At 31.7% G+C, this 24431-nt stretch overlaps 1 protein-coding gene across 1 annotated transcript in view; it reads left to right on the forward strand.

Annotated features, from left to right (window-relative positions):
* LOC106478833 (protein lifeguard 1-like) overlaps positions 1-19666 on the forward strand; it is a 22636-nt gene extending 2970 nt beyond the window's left edge. Inside the window, exons 2-12 of the mRNA XM_013939407.2 lie at positions 750-933; positions 3897-4114; positions 6875-6939; positions 7343-7396; positions 7914-7964; positions 9254-9293; positions 10842-10879; positions 12041-12128; positions 12346-12435; positions 13960-14007; positions 15475-19666. Coding sequence (XP_013794861.1) covers positions 795-933; positions 3897-4114; positions 6875-6939; positions 7343-7396; positions 7914-7964; positions 9254-9293; positions 10842-10879; positions 12041-12128; positions 12346-12435; positions 13960-14007; positions 15475-15624 — 981 coding nt within the window. The 5' untranslated portion in view covers positions 750-794 and the 3' untranslated portion in view covers positions 15625-19666. The remainder of the gene's footprint in view (positions 1-749; positions 934-3896; positions 4115-6874; positions 6940-7342; positions 7397-7913; positions 7965-9253; positions 9294-10841; positions 10880-12040; positions 12129-12345; positions 12436-13959; positions 14008-15474) is intronic.
* The last annotated feature ends 4765 nt before the right edge of the window (positions 19667-24431 follow it).

Raw genomic sequence — 24431 nt, forward strand, 5'->3', positions numbered from 1 at the left:
ATATATATATATATATATATATATATATATATATATATATATATATGTGTGTGTGTGTGTCTGTATATATGGTTTATTTGACTCTCAAACATTATGGGTATAATTCTTATTTTTGTTATACTTTGTTTTTGCAACATACAAAATATATGCAAATTTCCATTATACCTACAAATACATGTATCAAAATGAATTTCTTAAAGTGGAAAGTTGTTAGACCTTAAAATTGTGATATATTTATAGATAATGTGTTATTAGATTTTATCATCATGGTTATTTATGCTCATTCTCTCCACAAGTTGGATTTAAAAAATCAATAAACCTGGTCGTTGAATTTTTACACATGAAGACAGACAGACCTAAGTCATTGCAATTTTCTACAGGAATGTAGAAAATTTTCATAGGACTATGAATAATGCAATGGAAATACATATTTGAGAGCTGAATATTTCAACCTAATTAATGATACAATAGAGACTTTTATTATGAAACATCTGAAGTAGGTATGTGTTTGTATAATATAATTTTAGGACAACAGGGGACTTGTTAGTCCATCTAGGCCATCCCATTCACTAAACCATAAAATTAAACATACTAAGTCAGTACTTATCATTCAAATATTTACCAAGCCTTCTCTTAAACATTTTTAGATTAATTGCACTCCCTACAGGAGTTTGTGTATATGTTTATAGCAGCTATTGTTTAAATTAACTGTTAAAAGTACAATATTATACATGATATTTTTTCTTTAGTATTTCTAGGGTTTTTTGAAGCGTGTTCTGATTTAACTGGAAAATATGCAGACTGAAAAAAGTGCACCACATTATGATCAAGAACTTCAACCTCCTCAACCAGGTTTTAACTATTCATCCAACTATGGTGTCCAAAGTGCCAATTACAGCACTCCTTATTCACCTCAGTATTCTCAACAGTCTGGTATGTTTAAAAGATTTATTTCTGTTTGTGTTTTAAAAATATACACACACACACACACACACACAGGTTGTTGCCCGTAATGCGTTTGCTAAATGTATTCAACACATTTTTGGGATACATGCCCCTGAATTTTTGTTGTACCAACAGCTAATATGTACTTCTCAGGTGTGTGCTAGTCAATAGTTATCATTCAAATTCACAGTAGTTAGATTTAGGGCTAAATTTAGCTAATGCTATAAGCAACTGACACCTTTGGTTTATGTAAGTCTGTATCAGTGGTTTTCAAACTTTTTTCACTGATGACATCTTAATCTACTTACCTTGATTTGTGCAACAACCCTGCTGTCATATGCAATGTTTTTTTGTTCTTGATTATATTTCATTTGGTGAAATGCTCATGACACTCCTAGAAACATGCTGCAATGTATTAATTTGGAAAATACTGGTCTAGATTATCCAGCTGTTATCATAAACTAGTAGAATTTGTCAGTTAATATAAGCAAAGTAATGTCTTAATAATAAATTCTTTTCCCCAGCGTAATATGTTATAATTTAGTTATTTGGCTGAAAGTTAATTGTTTTTGTAGACAAGGTTATTGAGTTATGATTGGCCTAAACATTGCAGTGTGAAAAAAGCCCATATATACATAATGGCATATACTTTTGTTTGTCTCTATTGAAGGAAATCTACCACTCATTTTATTGATTTCTTCCTTTGCCAGAATATGACACACACACAATCAAAAATTGCAGTTCAATAATTTTAGCAATAATTTTAGTTATTTTCCATGTTTTTAGTTGACAACTGGTCAATAAGGTTGATGCTGTATTAATGGTGTCATGGTATAAAACTGTTTAGTTTAGATATTATTGATTAATTTATTTTTGTGAGTGAATATTTTATTATTGTTTAGTTTTTATTATAATAAGAGTTAAAAGCAGACAATTGTAGGAAGTTTTGTTAATAATTAATTGATGTTGAGACTATCGAATGTCGTGCAATATATCGACATCGCGAATATAGAAGGTGGGCAGATGATTAATTATGTGATAAAGATATAAATAGTGTGAGATGAGCGGAAGTAGCAGACAGATAACAGCAGAAAAGGTAAATTTTCAGGCCAAGGAAAAGTTTGGTGTGAAGTTAAGTACCGTAGAAGTGATAGACCTAATGGTTAATATATTAGAGTAAGGCTAACAGTAGAAAATAAGAAAAAAGCTACTAAGACTACCAAATGTGTTTGCTCTTTCAGAAATAATAGCATTATAATTTTAGAGTCAATTCCACTATTTGTTAGTAACATATTAGCTCAAGAGTTGGTGGTGGTTACTGCCAACTGATTGCCTTCTCTCTGGTAAGTAGTTTAAAATTAGGGACCGTGGTAGATATCCTTAGTAGCTTTGTTATTATTAAAAAATAAAGAAAAAAATATATGATGTTTCAGTGATTGAAAGGTCAACAATGTTTTGTGGCAATGGGAATTGAACCCGAGACCTTTGAATCACAAGGCAACCCCTCCTAATCACTGGGCCATGCCATCCTGAAGCTGTATAAACTTGAATTGATTGAAAAAATAATAATGAGAAATCATAATGGGTTAATCACAATTACAATTAAATTTACTGATTTCATGAAAATAAATAACTAACAGAAATTTGTGTTTCTGATCATTATTCCAATTATCCAGTAACCAAGTGATTGAAATATTACCAATATGATTTCTAATTCATTATTTTCAATTAATTAAAATTTACTCAGCTTAATCAATTATTGTCACAACTCAAGAAAATAATCAACTAATTGAAATTATGAGTTTCTAATTATTATTTTCAATTAATTCAGATTTATACAGTTTCTAATTATCATTAGTATCTTCCATTATTTCAACTGTCCATGTAATTCGAATATTGTCATTATTTTATGTGGCACCAGCCAATGTAATTAATGCTTATAGGTAACCAATTATATTGACAGGGCCTAACCGATCATTGATGGTGAGATATAAGTTCTGTGCCTCTCCTCAAAAAGTCTTATCTTTGCCTTTGAAGATGGAAACTTATGCCCCGTATAGGTTGGCACTCTGTGCGAATACACTGTTTGCACCACCCTGTATATTGATTAATCAAGTTAATTGCTCAGCTTTAGCTGTAACCTACCTTTCCCAGAAGTGATCAATTTTATGTTGGCAGCACACTAACTACAGAACAACATACAATGTCAAAATGTAGTTCTGATACACGCCATTCCATCATAAATTTTTATATGTTGTGGTTGTCATGTAACTTGTTGATTTATGTATTTGAAATTGTTTTAATATAATGTACTCAACTCTGCACAAGTAAAAAAAAAGAAGCTATTATCTTTATATTCAAATTAGTAGGCTTCACTTGGAATATTGTGCTTTGGTCTCCTTTTCTAAGAAAGAATATTCACTTTTTTGGAAGAGGCCCAGAGGAGAGCTAGGAGGATGATTTCAGGGATGTGAGGGTTATCTTGTAGAGATCTCAACTTATTTTCTCTTGAGAAAAAAGGTTAAGAGGTGATCTTATTAAAGTTTAGAAGTTTATCCAGAGGACTGATATGATAAAGGCTTCTGATTTCTTTGTGTAATATTCTGCACACAAGTTTAAGATTTGAAATAAAACAGGCTACAATCCAGTTTTATTTATCAGCAATATTATTGACTTATGCAATGAGTTACCATGAGCAATAGTTTACAGGAGTTTGAGGAGGTGAATCAGTGATTTCTTGAAAAATAAAGTGATGGCTTAAATGTTTGCATTTCAAAGGAGGTGGGTATGCAAAGACAGCCTTGAAAGACCAAATAGTCTCTTGTTATGTATTTGTTATGTTTATGTAGCATATATATATATATATATATGTTTTAAATATTTCTAGATCAGTTTATGAGACTTAAAAAAAATATTTTTTACATACTTACATTAATGTTCATTTTAATTAGGGTTTGTTCCGCCACAACATACGAGTGGGACCGAAGCTCTTACTCATGATGCACCACCTCCTTATACTCAGCCAGTGCAAGTTGCTACTGCTGCTACTAATAGTACTACAGTTGATCCACCAGTTTATGTTGCTGGTTCTGTTGACAATGATTATGGTGAGGGCCTTGTTGGCTGGAATTTCTCAGAGAAGTCAATTCGAAAAGCTTTTGTGCGAAAAGTAAGTGCAGTTGTGCATTTGTAGGTCAAAGTTATACTTTGATAATGGGTTATATGTGAAAATCGTATGTTTTAACGAATTCTCAGAAACTACAGTTTATCAAATGTGGACTGATAAAGTACTTGCCAGCTTGTTTAAGCAGTGCTATAAAATTTGTCTCATTGATTATCAATATTGTAGTTTACTTGTTCATAAACAAATTTTATTATGCTAACCAAATTGTTAGATCTCATAAGAAACTCTGTTTAATTATTCTGCTGACAGCATAAAAATTCATAAGTATTCTATAGGTGCAGCATTTTAACCATTAGTTAGAAGATGTTAAAGAACATAATAGAATGTAATAACTTATGACTGTAATAGTCCTTTGGACTCTGGTATCCTTGGTGCCTACCTCTCACACTTTTTACTCTTTTTTGTTCTCCAGTAACCCTGAGGTTCTGCATATTATTTCTCATTGTCTTTCTCTTCTATTTCATACTCCACCTCTTCTTTCTCATCATCTTCTTCCCACCAATCCCTTGCTTCTTTTTCATCTTCAGTATGTGGTGTCCTTTTTGTTGGCAGCAGGAGCTATAGATGCTGTCTCCTACCCCACTCAGGGCTTTTATTCCTGTCTTTTTGTGATCCCCATTAAGTTGGAAATTTGGCACCCTGTCATTGAGCTTGTTATCTCTAAATCATTTTCTCGTTCCACGATTCTGGTCGATTGGCTTTCTCAGTTTGCATTGGTTCCTCTCTCCCAGGCAGTGTTTAGCCAAGGTAGATGTTTTATATGCATCCCCTCATTATTGTTGTTATATGATTGTTTGGCTTTTCTTGACCCTATCTTGACATGAATTGGTAACCACAACCTCCATTCTTCTTCAGGAGACCTATTGTCCATTTTTACTCCCATTGGATTTTCCTCAACACAAGAGAACTCCATCCACCTGTCTTTACAATATCTGTCTTATCCAAGTATTTCACCAAAAAGGAATGGCTTAGAGCCCTTGCCACATTACATACTCTTTAAAGTTCCATCCACCTTTACAACATTTTACCATTGACACTGGATTTACTCTATCCTTTATAGTAAATCTCTGTAATGTACATGAAATATATCAAAAATTAAAAATATCAACAGACTGGAGTGAGAGTATTTCCTGCCTGAGAAGGATGTAGTCCTCCACTGACCAATCCATAGTCACATGGAAATCACACATTATGGGCTTTCCCTTTCTGTCCCCTTTTTTAGAAAGATCATCATCTTTGTAATTGGTCTACATCTACTCTCTCCACCATTTTCAATGTGAGATTCTAGCTCTTGGTGGTGCAGAGAGGTGGATAAGATTTCTGAAGTTAACATTTTCCTTAACTGAAAATGTTTATCAAATAGACACCTGCCTTTCTCCCTCCCCACTTCTGGTGTATATTCTTTGCCTTGTCAAGAATGAGCATATAATCATGCATTAGTGCTCACGAGGATTACCATGCATGAAGGTCATGTCGCCCTCCTATTGGTGAAGGGATATGGCATTATTATCTTCACGGGCTGGTTCAATGCTCATAGGCACGTTTAGGGGTAGGAGTTCAAGGCTTGTAACACGTTCAGAAAATTCCATGATAGTTGCATGTGAGGTGATAGCTTTTAGTGGTGCAGAGTAGACCTGGGCAATTAGTGGTAGTTGCTAATCAATGAGCTCATTAATTACATTTGATTTATTGATTAGTACACGACAGCCCGTAAAAGCTAAAGAAAAAACAATGGTATGTGCTAACCATCTTAACTTTTTCAACCACTGCATTTTTCTAATGTGGTATTAATTTTCACGTCTTCTTTTGCATTACTGTGATTTTTTAAGTAATTTTCAAATTATTTCTTGTTTCATATGATAGACCTCTCCTGAAAGTTGCCATTTGCACATTTTAAAAAAAAAACGTATCTTTTGCTGAAAAAATTTTTTCTCGTGAGATTCATTGACATTTCCCACTAAACACCACCACGTGATAGCCATTGTTTGTTTTACAAATATGCAGTTATCCTACATTGATCTTTTACAAGTCAAATAAATGGATAAATAATGAAAACATGTTTTACTTCCAGGATAAGGGTAGTAATGTTTTTATTCAAAACATATTGTGATTACTGTTAAAACTAAATAAGCAGCCAGTTAGTCAAAGTTATTTATGCATGTTATTTCAATAGGATAAGCATAAAATACTATCAAGAAATTTATATTGTTATTTTTCTACTTATACCTAAACACTACTAGTAAATTTAGTAATAAAATCAGAAAGCCTACAACAGTATTAGTAGTAGTTCAGTTGGGTTATAATCCAATGATTTCAAAGTATATATCTTTATTTCTAGTAATTTAATTGCTATGAAAATACAAATCAACTCTTTGTTATATATATTCACTTATTTTATGTGCTTTAAACATAATTAAATATTAATGGGAATTGGACTTTTTTAACTTTTTGCTCTTTCATTTTTAGTAATGTCTTTACATTATGATTGGCCCAGACATGATAATTCAAAAACTGCAAAAACATTCCTTCACAGAATTGCTTGAAGAGTTGTATCACAAAACTGGTTTTTATGAATACACATAATGTCAGTAAGTTCTTACTTCATGTTGTTTTTGAGGATATAAGGAAGTACTTAGTTTTACGGTTTTTAGTTATAATTTCTTCTATTATTGTCATATTTTATTCCTTTTGTTTATTGTGAAATGTAAAAGCTACGATATGTACACAGACACACGTTTGTTTCAGGTTTATGCTATTTTGATGACCCAGCTTGCATTTACTGTGGGCATTGTTGCTCTTTTTGTTTTTGAGTAAGTGTTTGTTTTATATACTACTTAGTCTCGTAAAAATGATTAAAAATACTTTGTTTAATAATTTTAAACCAGTGATAGTCTTTCGCATGTAAATTTTTACATTATTCTGAATTCATGTATGAAATATAATGTACAGTGTTCCAGTACCACTAATTTTGGAAGAATGATTTTAAAATTTATTTGGGTAATTTTTTGGTAACAAACAATAATATACATTTAAGTGGTTTTAAAGCATCTCTTGTTTATGTTCGTACGTATATGTGTATATCAGTACTCTAAGTAAAAAGTTTCTAAGTAGATTATTATTGTTTTCAAAATAGTTATTGCATGTAAAATGTACTCAGCTTTATGAATTAAAAACTGTATTTGCTGGATTTTATACTATTTTAACTTTTATTAGGAAAAACGTAAAGATGTTTGTGCAGAAAAATTATTATATTGCTATTGGAGCATAGTAAGTATCACACTTCAATTCTGATAGTAGTAATATTTTTTCTAAAGCATTATCGATAACAAAGATACATCACTTTCATTTATACTTATGATGCATTTTTTATTTATACTTATGAAGTATAAATATTGAAATTTAAAAAATTAGATAACGTTCTACTAGCATCTGTTTAAAAAACTAAAATACAATTAAGAATAGTTTCTGATCACAAACTTGTAAATGAGTTGAAATTAGTGTACTGTCATGTATTGAATTATTATATTATGTGCAGATATAAATATGTTCATATTTAGTTCTAAGTTTTATTTTAAAAGATTCTCCTTATAGTTAAGAGTAATTGATATTGCATTACAAATCTTGATACAACAGACTTAAATGTAAACAAAAATGTAACCTTGTCCAAAATGTAAACAGGGTATAGGTAAATGATAAGTTAGGTTTTGTGCAGTGATTTTCATATTGCTTGATAAAATGTGAAGTTGATGTTTGTTTAATGCTTTGTTATGGGTTTTAATTCCAGCATAACATTTCCTATTGTATACATAGTGCTAGTATGCTGTAAGAGTGTTAGGTAAGTACCTGCTTTTAATTTTTTTTGTGGGTATAAAGTGTCCGAGTTATATTTTTTATGGTGTTTTCTAAGGTTTGAACAACATAAGCTTTCGTATTTACTGAATTGGAAGGTATAGAAATGAATACATTTGGGTTTCAATGATTAATATACAGGTTATTGTAAAGTAAGTTGTCATGTGCTAATGTAAAAGGTTCATAAAGTAATGAACAGGAAGTCATAATATTTGGTAGGTGATTCCCATGTCGAAAGTAATTCTCACAAACAACCACTGTAGTGAAAGTTACATAGTGGTGATTGTATAACAAAAAAAAATTTACAAGTGTTAAGATTTATTCTGCCATTAGAAATGGCTCAGGACAGTTTTGTATGAATGTTAGAATTGTTCCTGTAAAACATTACTACAACCATGATAACAATGGTTGTATATTATTAAGGTGATATTGTAGTGAATGGAAAGGACCCTTCAGCAATGAGGCATATGGGAAGCATAAGAACGATTTTGAACAAAGAGAATTGGTGGTTGATGTAACTTGGAAAAAGTTGTTTGAACACTTTCAGGGAAGAGTTTTGAATGAAACAGTCTTCATGCAAGATGAGGATCCACCTGTCAAGATATTGGTGGGAAATGCTTTTAGGATTCCAGTACTCAACAGACATTTTCTGCACACGATCTCCAGATCTCACCCTTGTTGAATTTAAGCTATGGGGTCACCTCAGCTCTTTGATTTACCATCAGATACTTGCTATCTTGACAGACTTGAAAAGTTATGACACCAAGTAAAGTGCAACTGTTTGAAACCAACAGAAATATTGAACATAAATGGTGGTCACACTGAACATTGTAAAAATGTTGTGATCAGTGCCCTCTGTTGACAGTTATTTTTGGCACTAGTAATCTTTCCCATCCTTTCATTAGTTCACCCACCAAATATTATAGCTGTCTACTGATTAGTTTTTGAACTATGGATGTTTGAATAGGCCATCTAATTTTATAATAACTGTATGTGATTGTAGAATGTATACAAGTTGAGTACAGATACATCTCTGTTGAAATACTTTACATTGTGCACTTGTTTATGTTCAAATACTGTGATGTATAATCACACTTTCATGTAGTGTACTGTGCAAACTTCATTTGATGATGCATTTAATATATACTTAAAAAAAAAAAAATAAACCATTACATTTTCATAGTCTTGAAAAAGTTGTGAATTCAAACATTTTTAAGAAATGTTAAAATCAGAAATTTTCAAGTTTAAAAACAAATGTTTTGTGTCTTTATGTAGGAGGAAGTGGCCAGTGAATTTCATTTTCTTGATCATATTTGTAAGTGACATGCTTATTTTCTTGTTGTTTATAGGTCTTGTATTGCTTTTATGGACATCCTTTACTTCAGTACATAGATATCTTTGCTATAATGTTTACATTTAGAATATTTTCTATAATATGTGAACAGTTTCTTTCTGTGTGGTTAACATTTGTTATCTGAATTGACATTTTCCAGGACCACTAAAAAACAGTCATTATGATACAGTACTTCTCAGGAAGATCTGTGTTGTTAACACTAGCTTGATTTTATTTTATATAAATCGTGCACCCTGAATAGCAAATTATATACGTTAGGTAGACTTTTATAGATAATTTGAATTCCTGTTAAAGTAGCTTGAGGTTGAAATATTTTTGAGCTGTTAGATTAGTATTGATAACTAATACAGGTAAGATGCCCTAGTGTTTATAACAAAGACTAATAAACAAAATGAACTTTTGGAAAAAGCCAAAGTATGTTCCTTTTCATTTTTTGATAACTTTTTTTGCTAAACAAATTTTGCTAAGTTCTCTTAATAATTTTACTGTTAGTGCTAAGAAAGTTCTTGGGACAATGTTATAATAATGTGAACTAATCACCAACTTCTTTTATGACAGTTTAAATAATTAAGTGTACTATAAGCTTAAATAAGCTACAAACTGAGCCAACTAGTATGGGTACTCAATTTGAACAACATCTCAAAGTTCCAAGGCAAGGCTCATCAAGATTAGTCAACTTGATTTAGTAAAAGGAAGTTTTTTAATGTTTTTTTATATACATTATTCTCTAATTTTTTTTCTACTTTGATGTTTGGATGAAAAATCTGCATTATTAGATGTTATGCTTTTTAAAGAAAAATTTTTATGAATTTTTACTTTGTAAAATTAGTCTTATGAACTAGATATTTCAAAAACATTTATGTTTTATGTCTGTTAGCTTACGTTCGTGATTTGTGTATCATTTAATAGAGACTAATTTTAAAATTTAGAAAAACTAAGATTGCATCAAAGTTAACAAATTTTGAAATAGGAATTTTTAGCTTTGGCAACTTGTCGTAACTGCTCCAAGGCTTAAGTTCTGCATTTTTTTGTTACCCCTTAAGACTTTCCAGTATAAATACTATCATTAGAAACCTCTTACTATGCTTTATTTTTGTATTGAGATGCATTCAAAAAACAACAATATTTAAATGTCATGATAAAATGTTAACAGCTATTCATTGATCTAAATGTAAGTACTTGTGCCTGTTAATAATGAAACAGTGTTTAGTTTGGCTTTTATACATAAAGAGGATAGTGTTAATACTGTTTTTGGGTTACTTAATTCCTTTAGAAAAGAATTAAGAACAAGGGGTTGATGAATGGTGTCTTAGATTTTGAAAAGTTTTTAAGAGTTGAATATTTTTCAAGATCTGTTGGAAAATTAAGAAATTATTTTTTAAATTAGTAACATAAACAATGGTTTTGTTTTTAGTACTAGTTATGTTGGATGTTGTCTAGGATCAGGAGTAATCAATGATGTGTATGATAAGAAATTTACTACATTAACTATTATCTTGTATTTTTAAGACATGTGCCCTGAGCTACCTTGTTGGAACAATTTCCAGGTAAATTAACTTTTTATATTATTAGTATTTATTATTTTTATCTGTTGAAGAATATATAATATACTTAGCAAAAATAAAAAAATGCATTTTTGCATGTTATGCCATCTGTGTATATTGCTGTTTAGCCACGATAAGTTTAAAAAAGGATCATCTATGCTTTCTCTTGCATAATAGGTCCTCCCCCCCATCTTATCATTTCAGGAAATCAAAGCAATGAGTATCAGATAAACCACAGGGTTTATCCAAAATATGTGACTGAAAGCAGTAAGTCAAATATTTTGCACGAGTAATTTTTAGTGCTACTGAAAAATAAGTGAATATGATGTCACAGAACAAAGGATTCCACTAGAAAGTTGCATGTTTTAGTGGCTTTAAAACTATGTAGTACAAGCCCATTACATTATAACAAAATAACCAAAAAATATTATCCACAGGGAATGAACACTGCTGCTACAGTGAAGACCATAAATACTTTCTGTTTCTAGTGTGGTGATGTTTCTATGTTGTGTTGCATCATGACAGTTTCCATTATTTTGTCATGCACAGTTTTGTTTTGTCATATGTATCTAATTTATGAACTACCCCTCAGTGACTCAACAATAAGCATAAGGTCTTGTAATGCTAAAATTCAGGGTTTGTTTTTGCAGTGGACACACCTTATAAAGACCATTATGTACCTTTGTTCTTAAATAAATAAACAATCTATTGAACTAATGAAGTAATACATGATGCTGACTTACTATTTGTGAATCTGATAGAGTTGTTTACCTATAAGTACGGCAGTGAAAGAAGATCTCAGATTTGTTGTGATTTAAGATGTATAACAAAAACTGACATGCACAGTACCACAGGTAACTTATGACATCATTAAAATAAACATCATTTGTTAATTTCTTTTCAAATGTTTCATTACAAAATTAAACAGTTTTCATCTTATTTTATAATTGTTTTTCTAAATATTTATGGGCATCATACTCTTACTGGCTCTGGTTGTATCTTGGTGTGCTGCATATATATTATATAGCTATTTTACAAAGATATTTATTTCATTATAAATCTTTGGAACCTGAGTTGTTTCTGGAAGACATTTCTGATATTGTGCGATATGTATTGAGCATTGTGATACATGCACGTTTTTCATACAGTATTTTTTTCTTTCAGTCTCTATGACACTCAGATTGTATTAATTGCCTTGGGAATTTGTACCAGTTGTTGCTTAGCTATAACTATTTTCTCCTTCCACACAAAGGTAAGTACAATCTGTTAGAAAATTTTGTTTCTAAGTATTAAATATTATTCACTTTGATCAAATTAATTATTTGGCCTATTTTCCTTTAATGATGTTTTTAAAAAGTTTGATGCATTCGCAATATATTAAAAATACAGATACATTTTTATCTTGGAAATTAACTTTGATAGTCAGTTTTATTTTGTAGCTTAAATCCCAATGTTTCCCTCTGTTACAGTTTGACTTCACCACTTGCGGAGGTGTATTATTTATTCTTTGTTGGGTGTTGTTCATGTTTGGTATACTGGCCATTTTCACCTACAACAATGTAAGGTTTATTACATTTTCTATCTTTTGCTTCCAGACATGTGGCTTTTAAGAGCACTTGCTCAAATTCTCTTTAAACTTTCCAAATGATACAGAATTATAAAACAGTTTATATAGTTAAGTTAATAAAATTAAGTATCTTGCAGTGAAATTAAGTTAAAAACTTGTGCACAACAAAATGTGTTGTACACATTTACATCTTGTACAACCATATACTTTTAATTGTTATGAAAAAAATCAAGTAATTAGCAAGTGAACCAGAAAACTAGGTAATTTGTTGAAATAAGCACATAACCTTTAGTTTGTGTTGTAATCAAGTTTTTGTTCTCAAAGCTCATGTTTATGCATATTGCATAGTTTGTTTCTAGGTTATTTAAAATGAGAGCATTTGATCAGAACAGAGAGAAAACGAGAAATGTGTTTAAAGAAGTGGAAAAAACAAAATTAATGCATCTAATATGTTAATGAAATATCTGTTTATTTAAATAACATATTACCAGATATATTTAATGTAGGGTGAGCATTTATTTAATTTAAATATACATTATGTGGATAGCTTTAAAATGTTAGTTTGAAGTTCATCTGTTAATTAGAAACCCCTTCTGTATGAACTTAACATACACTTGAATTAATTTGGTTGCACATGTTATCTAAATGTAATGGTACTTCTTGAAGCTAGTGTAAATATTTTGCAACTAAAGCTATTTATTAAAAACGATAGTATTAATAGAATGTATGGTTTTCTGCTAATACAGCAACTTTTTTTAATCACTTGTTAGTTATTTTACGACATTTTTGGGATAATTTATATGGAAGTGCTAGTTCAGGTCTCCATTAGGATCTTATGAAGATCTGTACTGAGTATCAAAAAATTGGCTCTAAACTGGCCTGGTGGTTAGGGTGCTTGGCTTGCAATCTGTAGGTTGCGGGTTCAAATCCCATCACTCAACATGCTTGTCCTTTCAGACATGGGGACATTATAATGTGACAGTGAATCCCATTATTCGTTGGTATAAAATAGCTCAAGCAATGGTGGTGTTGACTAGCTGCCTTTCCTCTAGTGCATCACTGCTAAATTAGGAATAGCTAGCACAGATAGCCCTTGAATAGCTCTGTGCAGAATTGAAACTAAACTAGACTCCAAATTGTCACAAGTGTATGAAGCTCATTCTACTATATTTAAATCAGTTTTTCCTCAACACTTAAAAATTCTCTGTAAAATTAGCATAAATTATAAAAAAAAAGTAGAGAATAATGAACTATAATTGAAACATACTAACAGAATTAATTTTTTTGTTGCAGAGATTAATTTGACCATCTAATAGTATTCCCATTTCATTTTGGACCACCCCTGTTGTTCTATAATGTAACTGAAAGAATATTGGCTTTCTTAAGATGGTGTGATGTATGTAAGAAACAAAATATGCTTATGGTGTGATAAAACATTTGACATTATTATTTTTTTGCTGCTTTTTTGTTTGTATAGTTAACCTTTGTATTGATTTTAATATGTATTATTTTTTAGATATTGAAAACAGTGTATGCTGCCCTGGGAGCTTTGCTTTTTATGGCAGTAAGTTTCTCATCCAAATCAGAATTTTTTTGCACAATTGTAGTATATTAATATAACTTATCGTAATAAAGCTGGGCGTGGCCCAGTGGTTATTGGATGCTGTTGATTAGTTGCCTTTTAACTCTAGTCTATCAGTTCAAAATTAGAGTTGACTATGTTCAGACTGTCATTGTGTGGCTTTGCACAAAAATTTAAAAACATAAAATTCATCATCATTGAACATTGACTAGACCTGTTATTTGATATGAAAAGTCTGGCTCTGACCACCAACCCCCAATAAAACACTCATGCATGATTTACCTTTTTATAACTTGTGTAAGTTTGTGAAACTATTGTACTTATATAAGAAACTGGTAGTGTTACATTTTGTTACACTAATTTAACTGGACTTCCATATATAAAAGGTAGATAAATGCATATTTGTTTTTTAAAATTGAAACTTGGAAGAAATTATATTTAAATTAATAGAATTTGGAGGGTGTAACATCAAGGAATATCCTTATTTAATGGTATATATTGAAGGCCACTTTTTTTTAACTGTTCTTATTTGTATGTTGAGAACATCAATGTTTTTGGACACTTGCCATATATAACTGGTTTTAACGTAAACTTAAAAATATCAGTGTTTTTCACCTTTATTTTAGTGTCACATGTTGTTATGTATGTGTAATTAGTTGAAGCTCTAAAAACTATGTGGAGATATAAATCTGTATAAAAAATAAGCTACTGCCATTGTTTGTTGTGTTGTTATACAAAATGATGTATTCAGATTTGATGTACTTATGTAATTATGTATAGATTTTGTTGGCTTTCCTAATAATGTGATGAAACATAACATGATTTTATCATGTGCCTGTATGTGAACAAAATATTGCATTACTAAAATGCATATGGATCTTTTTAGATGACTTTGAAAATAGCATGGTCAATTTTTTAATTTTCTGACAGATACTGAACTGTTGATTTCAGATATGTAACTAATAAACGTAGACATTTGTCATTATTGTCTATTTAGTAATTGACAGAATATTTATAAATATAGGAAATGTAATGGACAATTGTTAGTTGTACAAACCATTATTTTGTACTTAGTGTAACAAAATTATAACATTTCCTGACGTTACTAGCTAGCATCTGACACTTGAGCAGTAGACATGAGTTGGTCAGTAACATGAATAGCGGAGTTGTGTTTCAATTACGTTTTTTGTATCCCGTAGTTACTCTAATGAATAACTGAATTAATTATGCAGGCTCACTCTTGTACAGCTTTGATGTAGTTCCAGTGTTTCCTCAGGCTTTTATTGGAGATTACGGTTTATATCTACAGATAGTCCACATATGTGTAGTATTTTTATTAATAATTTTTAACTTTGCACAATGGTTCATTAAACTTTTTTTTACACAAACCCTCTTTGGTTTGTTTCAAGCTTGCATAACACCAACTAAACTTGTTTTCCCCTTTTTCAGTTTTTGGCATACGACACACAGGTGGTGATTGGTGGAAAGAAGTATGAAATAAGCCCAGAAGAGCATATCTTTGCAGCACTTCAGTTGTATTTAGATGTGGTGTACATCTTCTTATTTATCCTCTCTATTCTTGGTGGTGGTAAAAAATAGATAAACCATGCTTATCTGTTTCTTTTATTTTCAGAAGTTTGGAAATTGGTAGTTACAAAATATATGATATTGTTGTGTTAACTAATACATTCTAAGAAAAAAATATCTTGTGTGACAAGCAAGTATAATTTCGTGTTTGTATTTTGTATGAAAACTAGTAATTATAAGCACTGATTGTTATCTTCAGCTGACATTAAATCCAAATTTTACTGAGAAAGGCTCACAAATTTTGGATGAAATTTTAATATTGGTCCTAAAAAAAAAGGGGTTTATTTTTTTAAACAAAATAAATGTTTAAATCAGAAAGGCCAACAGTATTTTTGCAGATTTTTGAGACATTGCGTTTTGAGATATCTATTGTATCAACTTTCAAATATTTTTATTTTATTTTTTATGCAAACACTTGTATCATGTGCTAACTACAACTTCTGTTGTTTTTTGTTTTTTTGCAAAGGAGGGAGGATTTAAAATAAAACTAATCAGGATTTTAAAAAATTCAACTTACAATATATGTAGTTTTATTTCTTTGTTCCTTCACTGTTAAAGAAAAACATTATCACCCTATGTGTAGTCTGTCATACAGATTTTGTCTCCAGTGTTATCATCAGAGAATAGATAAACCTATTATTATTCTGTTCCTCAAATATTTTTACCTATCTACCATATTATAATAGAGAGACTAAACATTTGAAAATCATTCCGTGTGATATGTTTCTATGGTAAAAATAAAGCAAAGAAACCTGGTAAAGTTTAGATAGGTTTGAATTGTAGAAGCTGTTCAGCTGAGACAAACCTTCAGTGTTGTTGCGTAATAACACTAGTAAATGTTGAGGATGCTTACATTTTATTTGTACAAATCATAGCCATCTAACCCATAATATCAAGTGTCATGGAAAATTTGATTTGCATTTTTTAATATCTTTTACACACACATTTTTTCTGTTGATATGTTGTACAAACCCTAAGCAGAGGGAATAGAATGTCTAAATAATGATCCCTTAGAATTTGCCCTTGACTTGCATTTTGTTACTGGCCCATCAGTTAATGTGCGTAACTAACATTAAGATTCTAAGACGTATGAAATGGAAAATTACCCTTTGCTACCAGTAGCCAATACCTTAATAATAAAGTCAAGTATAGGGTCAAAAACAAGATTAAGAAATTTTGACAAAATCAATTTTTGTTAGCTTCTCCATTTGTAACTACTGATTACCAGATATGGTTAATATTAGTTATTGTCCTATGCTAATCTTGCATTGTTTTTAAGTACTATTCATTTTTATTATGTTTCATAACTTTTTTTAAACTAATCTAAATATTTATTTAATTAAACACTGTTTTGGTTAATAATCTACCACAATTTTCTGATGTATAGTACTGATGACTCTGTGGGATTCGAACTCAGGGATTTAGGAATGGGAGCACCTTTCACTGACTGGGCTAATGCTTATTAATGGTGGAAGTTGTATTTACTGATGGTAACCAGGTTCTGCTAACATCAGTATTTAGCTTACTTAGAGGGTTCATGGCAGTATGGATGGGGAATATTTCTCCTTTCAAGTTACCTGTTGTTGCATGACATGAATTCATTCTTCTAAGTGATTTCCTTTGAACTGCTAATTTCTGACCGAGATCACAGTGGGGTAACATGTTGCCATTGTTTGAAGCCCTTGAAATTGATTTGAAGTAACAAAGGGAAGTTGGATATTACCTAGTTGTAGTATTAAATCCTTTATTTAACCCTGAATTACCAGTGAAATAGTAAGAGGTATTCATTACCTTATCCACTTGTAAACCTTCTATCAAAGCTATAAAAGTTTTCTCTGCTGTCTTCTAACACTTAGAACTGAACCTTTTCCTACTACCAGAATAATTTTATTACTGTGTTAGCATCTATCAACATTTTGTTCATCTACATTTTTTTTCTAAAACTTGAATTTATTAAATTTAGGTGATATCCTACAATGTATAGACATTACTTGAGGAGAATGTTTCATGAAATGGAATAAGTTCACAGTGCAAAAAAAATTGTCAATTTCTTATTTCAGTAGAAAATGTTAATTTAATTTTTTTTTCTAAAACTAAAATTAAGAATGATTTTGATGGTGGTTTCTTCATCACCTTATCAAAATCTTACAACAGGGAAGGTGTTGAAGTCTTTGTTTACAAGACACTTCCCCGTGAGTTAGGTCAGTTTGGGTAAATTTCATTCTTATATAAAACTGGACTAAGGTAAAGGAAATATTATTGTAAATCATGAGGAGTAGTACTCCCCTGAAACTGATAAAGGATGTAGAATACATGTTGGTCAGAAAATAACATTAGAAATATCACGAATGTTATTTAAAACAGGAAAATGGATTATCATGTAATGTATAAAAAAACAACAACTAAAGTTTTCATGAACAGGTATGGTTGGGAATAAGATCATTGTGATACACGAGTTGTACTTTAAATTGTGAATTGATATCTAAAGAAAAATTACATTTTAGTAAATATTTCTAATCTATAAGTATATGACCATGAAATTATTTCTCACTCTTAACTTTTGGAAAATTAATAGATGGGAATTTATTTTCAGGCACACTGTGCTACTGTATGTTAAAAGTAAAACTAACGTTTTTCTGGCATAGAGAAAGTTAAACTCTATTAGTTGTTTTAACTGACTAATTTTGATAACAGTTATCATCATCAGGGGCTTGTAGCAAGCTCTGATAATTCATAACATTTTAAAGAGACATAAAGGAGCTTATTAGCCCATCAAGAATGTCCCTTCCAGCTCCCAACTATAACCACCCCTTACTACTCCTATATTCATCAAATCTTTTCTTCAGTTCAGTTAAATTTTCTGCCTACCCCACCCTTGAAGGCAGCTCATTCCAAAAGCCAATCACCATGTTTGAAAAGTAATACTGTTTAAACTACAGACAACTCCTACCTTGCCAGAACTTGAACTTATGACCCCTTGTACTATTAATTTCACTGCTAAACACAAAAAAGTTTGATGGATCCATATTATCAATACCCTTAATAACCGTAAACACCTGAATCAAATCCCCTCTGACCTTTCTCGTTTCCAGAGAAAACAAGTTTAGAGACTTTAGTCTCTCCTCGTAGGACAGTCTCACCATCCCAGATATCATAATGGAAACTGTATTATCGTAACTACTCAACTGAAACAACTAGTAAAATAGTTTATTTTTCATCGTGTCAAGTTTGTTTAATAAATGAATATTACTGCACGCTTTTTAGCTAATGTTGTAACTGATTAGGTGGTAATGTGATCTCTTTAAGTTTAGCAGGCTTAAAGTTTGTTGTTATGACTTGTGATTGAAATGTTTTTTGTTTTGTTTTTTTAAGTTTTTGATCAAATCTTAAGTTTAAAAGGTGTTATCATGGTATTTCTGCATGAACCTACCAGTAAAAGTATAGTATTTTAGATTTTGAAGAGAGAAAAAAAAAGGGTCTGATCATAATTTTGATTGTTGTATCAACTTCTTGGTTATTGTTTGTGTAGATTTCTTTAAAAATCGTTTTCATATTTTGTGACTGTTCATAAAGTGTATTTTCTCTTTAGATTATAAGAAAGTTAACTGTTTTTATCACGTCATTATTCACCTCCACTTAATGTGATTAAAATACACACACGTTCTTGGTGTTTCAGTATAACGACCTTTAATTCCTATCAAATGGTGCAGTTAGTGATATCACATTATGAGTATATTTTGTAACTTTCATAAAGTTTAGCTATCAGCTGGTTTTTTTACATCTATGATCACAAAATGAAGTGAATTATTTCATCACATAGTACTAAAACCAAGTTTCTTAAGAGACTAAATACCATAATGACCTTGTATAAGGAATAAACTACTGGCTCCCTCTAGATGAGGTTGCTGTGTATTTCTATCTGTCAAGAGTATAGGTTATAAATGTAATTTTCTCTCATAAATGTGTAGTCTCTGTATTGTGGGATCTTTTGTGATTAACTTTGCATAATTGTACCATTCAAGTATTAAAAATGAAGTGACTTTTAAAAAGATTATCCAGATTTAGTATGACTGTTACTTTTCTGTGAATAACATTATTTACTGAAGCAAGAAAAATTCTTACCTGTTCTTATGTTTACACAGTTTTATTACTTCAGAATCTTGTACGCTTCAATTACTGCGGAATAAGAATAAACGGATACAGAAAGATTGAAAATAGAGATAGGATGGCCCCTTGGTGGAACAGCGGTACAAGTTTATGGGCTTACAACGATAAAAACTGAGGTGGACACAACATATAGCTCACTGTCGCCTTTGTTTTAAAACAAACAAACAATAGATAGGATGGATATAATTTAACTGTATTTTAATTAATTTATTTTTTTAGAAAAAAAAGTTCACTGGGAAAATTTATTTCGGTTTGAGGAGAAATAATTATATAATTTTAGTAGTGTAGGGAAAAGTGCAGTTTGTATTCCGACACGTCTTTTTTTTCTTTAGAAGCCGCGTTGTACGCCTTAAACCTTGGGGTTCAGAGGTAGAGACGTAAAAAAACAAACAATATGCTAAACTTTTTTTTTTTTCCTAAATTCTGACTCACCATAACACTTTGCTGGGGTAGAAATTAGAAACATTGCTCTAATCACGTAAAAGAAAATAGTATGCTTCAGAATTTTTTTTTTTTTACACCATAAGTCCGAGGGCTTATAATGCTAAAGATCTGGTTTCGATACCCGCACTGGGTAGAGCACACATAGCCCGTGGTGTATCTGTAGCTTTGCGGTTAACAACAAAACAAACAACTCGCCGTAGAATAAACTTTGTGCTCAGTTTTGAAAGAGCGTTTCATATCTTGAAGGCCATTACGTGTCGGGCTACATTCAAAGAATAAGGGAAAGATATTATTTACCCGTGACTAAGGACAAATACTCTAAGATCACAATATTTAGCAGCAAATTATATTTAGAAAAGCCATTATGTTCCTGAAGAATGTTTCTAGCTGAAAGTAATTTTACTTTTTGGCTAAATCAAATACGTTTTTTTTGTAGAATTTTTGGTATAAGAATTATATTTTATGGATGTGATGCTGCTATTTAGCTACTGTGAGAAAGTAGCCGAATTGTCTATATCTACCTAGAAAGAACTACAGTCTTAGAATATTATGTGATGGATGGTACGAGTAAGACTGCTATCAGACTAGTAAGAAGTATAACGAGTAGTGTTGATAAGTTCTTATTGAGCTAATGAAACGTGAATATATAATTTATAAGAGCAAATTTAACTGAGATGCTTCTAGACCCCAAAATAACTTGTACATTTTTGTAACACTACATTTTAGAAGTCACCAAGTAGGTCAGTGATAAGTTTAAGGTCTTATAATGCCAAAGGGGCCCGGCATGACCATGTAGTTATGGGGATCGACTCGCAATCTGCGGGTCGCGGGTTCGAATCCCTGTCCCACCAAACATCCTCGGCCTTTCAGCCGTGGGGGCGTTATAATGTAATGGTCAACCCCACTATTTGTAGATAAAGAAGTAGCCCAAGAGTTGGCGGTGGGTGGGGATAAATAGCTGCCTTTCCTATAGTCTTCCACTGCTAAATTAGGGACGTCTAGTTCAGATAGCCCTCGCTTTGCGCGAAATCGTAACAAACAAACAATGCCAAAATCCGAGGTTCGATTCTACGCGGTGGAAATAGTGAAAATAGCAACGATTCTGTATCTGTGCGCTAAAAGACCAACAAACCATTTTAGGAATATTATGTGAAACTTACAATCAAAATATAACATTTTACGTGAGAATTTAAAGGAGTCTGGCATGTTGGGGCGTTAAACTGTGACAGTCAATCCCACTTTTCGTTTTTAAAGAGTAGCCCAAGGTTGACTAGTGTCATTCATTCTTGTCTATCGCTTCTAGATAGAGACCGTTAGTAGGAATAGCTTGGAGCTGAATTCAACCAATCAAACATTACTTAACTTATATAGTTAAGAGTATTGTGCGTTCGTGGGAAACTTTTTAAACTTCATTAAACTATGCAAAAGTAAAATTAGGAGTAGGAAATTACGGACGACATCACTATATTTGTAAGGTAGGGGTGGGTGTAGATAATACTATGAATTGAAACGGGAAAGATATTTAGGGAATGGATCTGTCATCCATAAAAGCCCATCTCAGACAACAGTGTTTGTGTTAAGGTTTTAGTGCGTGAATTTGTTAATTTGCTTATGGCCAGGTGTTTAGGGTGCTCGACTTGCAATCCCCGTCAGACCAAACATGCTCGCCCTTTCAGCCGTGGGGGCGTTATAAAGTGACGGTCAATCCCACTATTCTTTGGTAAAAGAGTAGCCCAAGAATTGGCGGTAGGTAGTGTTGACCAGCTGCCTTCCCTCTAGTCTTTCACTGCTAAATTAGGGACGACTAACGCAGATAGCCCTTGTGTAGCTTTGCGCGAAATCTATAACAAATAACAAATAATTTGCTTATAGACACTTAGAGTACTGGTACCGTCAACCTGTTGAGTTTTAGTACTTGTCTCAGATACACAGGTTTGGAAAGCGTCTCTTACTAGATAAGTCAGTCGATTTATCATTTTTGATCACACCATTCTGGTCAAAGTGTCTTTGTACTGGAGGTGTTTGTTGGGTATTACGTGTTGTCGAATAGGTTTAATCTCTCAGTGATTAGATTGGGTTAGAATTGTACGTACTTAACCTCATACGTGGGTAGTCAAGGCAGGTCACTAACTATTTTAATAACTTTAAATACACATCACTGTCTTTATATTTTATAAACTTCGGAGTTTTCCTTTAAATTAAAAAGAAAGGTCAAACAGTTATAATTTGTTTACAAAATTTGGAAAATAAAACTGTGTATAAACAGTACTTCAGATTGTTGTGTAAAATTAAGCTATTTTTGTGTTCGAAACTAAAATAAGGGAAACTTGAATTTTTTAATATTGTTTTAACACATGAGGTAAACGTGATAACTTCTTTGCCGATATTGTAAATATTTTTCAATTTTTACTTCTAAAAGAGCATACATATTTTAAAAGAAGGAATCTTACGTTCCAACAGTAAAAAAAAATGCCTTGCTGTGATCATACTAGCAAGCAACACTTGTTGGAAACTTATCGAATTTCGTTATATTGCTTGATGTAATCAATATAAGATATATTAAACTGAATCATGAACACTAATTCTGTGGAGGGCAATGAAGGGGATAAATACTCTAGAGCGTCTTCCAAACTTTTGTCATTCACGCCCCCTTTAATAAATATGGTATTTATGCTCGTGCCCCTGTCTGTTTAAAATGAGTGAGTTAAGTGACGAAATATAATACACGGATACACATTAAAGTGCCATATATATTAAATAAAACGCTTAATTGCTTGCTCCCCCACAAAAGATAATTTGCGCCCCACACTTTGGGAAACGCTGAAATAACCGATTTTCAAGACTGAAATGCTCTCTCTCTGTTGTCATAAGCTGTTGTGATACTGATGTATATGTTGGGAAGGAGATCTAAATGTTCTAGAACCCTTCTTTGTTACCGTATGTGATTTTTAGCATATTCACCAAATAACCGATTTTCAAATATGTGAAATTCTTTTTGTTTTGTACTTACACTATCATATTCAGAAATTTGATATCCATGCATTTTTTCTTGTTGAATTCCACGCAAAGCTACATAAGGCTATATGCTAATTTTGAAGGTGATAGACTAGAAAGAAGGCAGCTAGTCAACACCACCCACTTGGGCTATTATTATACCAACGAATAGTAGGTTTGACCTTAACATTATAACGCCTCCACGGCCGAAAGGACTGACGAGATTTCGAACACCTGACGTGAGGATAAGTGAAGAGAAAACAATAATACGAATGTATAACATGGAAAAGTGGACTGGCAAGAATTTGACGAGACTAAGAGAAGGACTCACTTGAAGAGACCCTCCCCTCCCTTAAAATCATGGAATCAATCAGTCCGTCAGTAATAAAATGTGGAAAGCAGACAATGTGGAACATCCCTTTGTTGAGTAAAGAACAATTCAACTGAGAGTTAAGTTTAACCTTATAAAGTACCACGTTGAAATTGTGGACCGAGTGATGAACAACGTTAGTTTCCAGTATTCTGCGATTGGAGCACTCAGTACAGTTAAGATAAAATTGATTATAACTAATTACCAAAACCCGTTACAACACAAATCACGTATAGATATAATTATTTCGAGAAGGGAAGTTATTAGTAAGATGCAACTTAAGAAAAAAAATTGGTTTCTAATAAGAAGGAAGAAAGTTTCATTTGTTTAAGATCGAAACTGTACAATGGGCTATCTGTGCTTTATCCACTCTAGAGACCAAAACCCCCAATTTTAGCGTTATAAGTATCCAAGCTTTCTACCGAGCCACGAGGGTGGAGGGGGGGGGGAAGACATCGTAAAAATATTAGTGAAAATATCATTTTATATCATATCAAAATTTATGACAGCCTATTTACTGAGGCTAAACGGTGGTGGTGGTGTTTTATTAGCGCAAACTACCCAATAGGCTATCTATGCTCTGTTCAACGTGGGGAATCTAACCTTGGACTTTAGCGTTGTAAGTCCGTAAACGTACTGTTGACTCACCAGAAACAGTCTGAACGAACGCACGGATAAGATCTGTGTTAAAGGAACAACAACAAAATCCAATAAGTCAGACCTAAATTTATCATTTAACAGGCAATTATTAGGTTGTCAAGAAATTAATGTCGCTTATTTTTTCAATGAAAAACCCGAACAACTTATATATCAAAACAAAACATTTATTAAATGAAATAGTCTC

This window comes from Limulus polyphemus, unplaced genomic scaffold (assembly GCF_000517525.1).
Source record: "Limulus polyphemus unplaced genomic scaffold, Limulus_polyphemus-2.1.2 Scaffold253, whole genome shotgun sequence".
Lineage (NCBI taxonomy): Eukaryota > Metazoa > Arthropoda > Merostomata > Xiphosura > Limulidae > Limulus > Limulus polyphemus.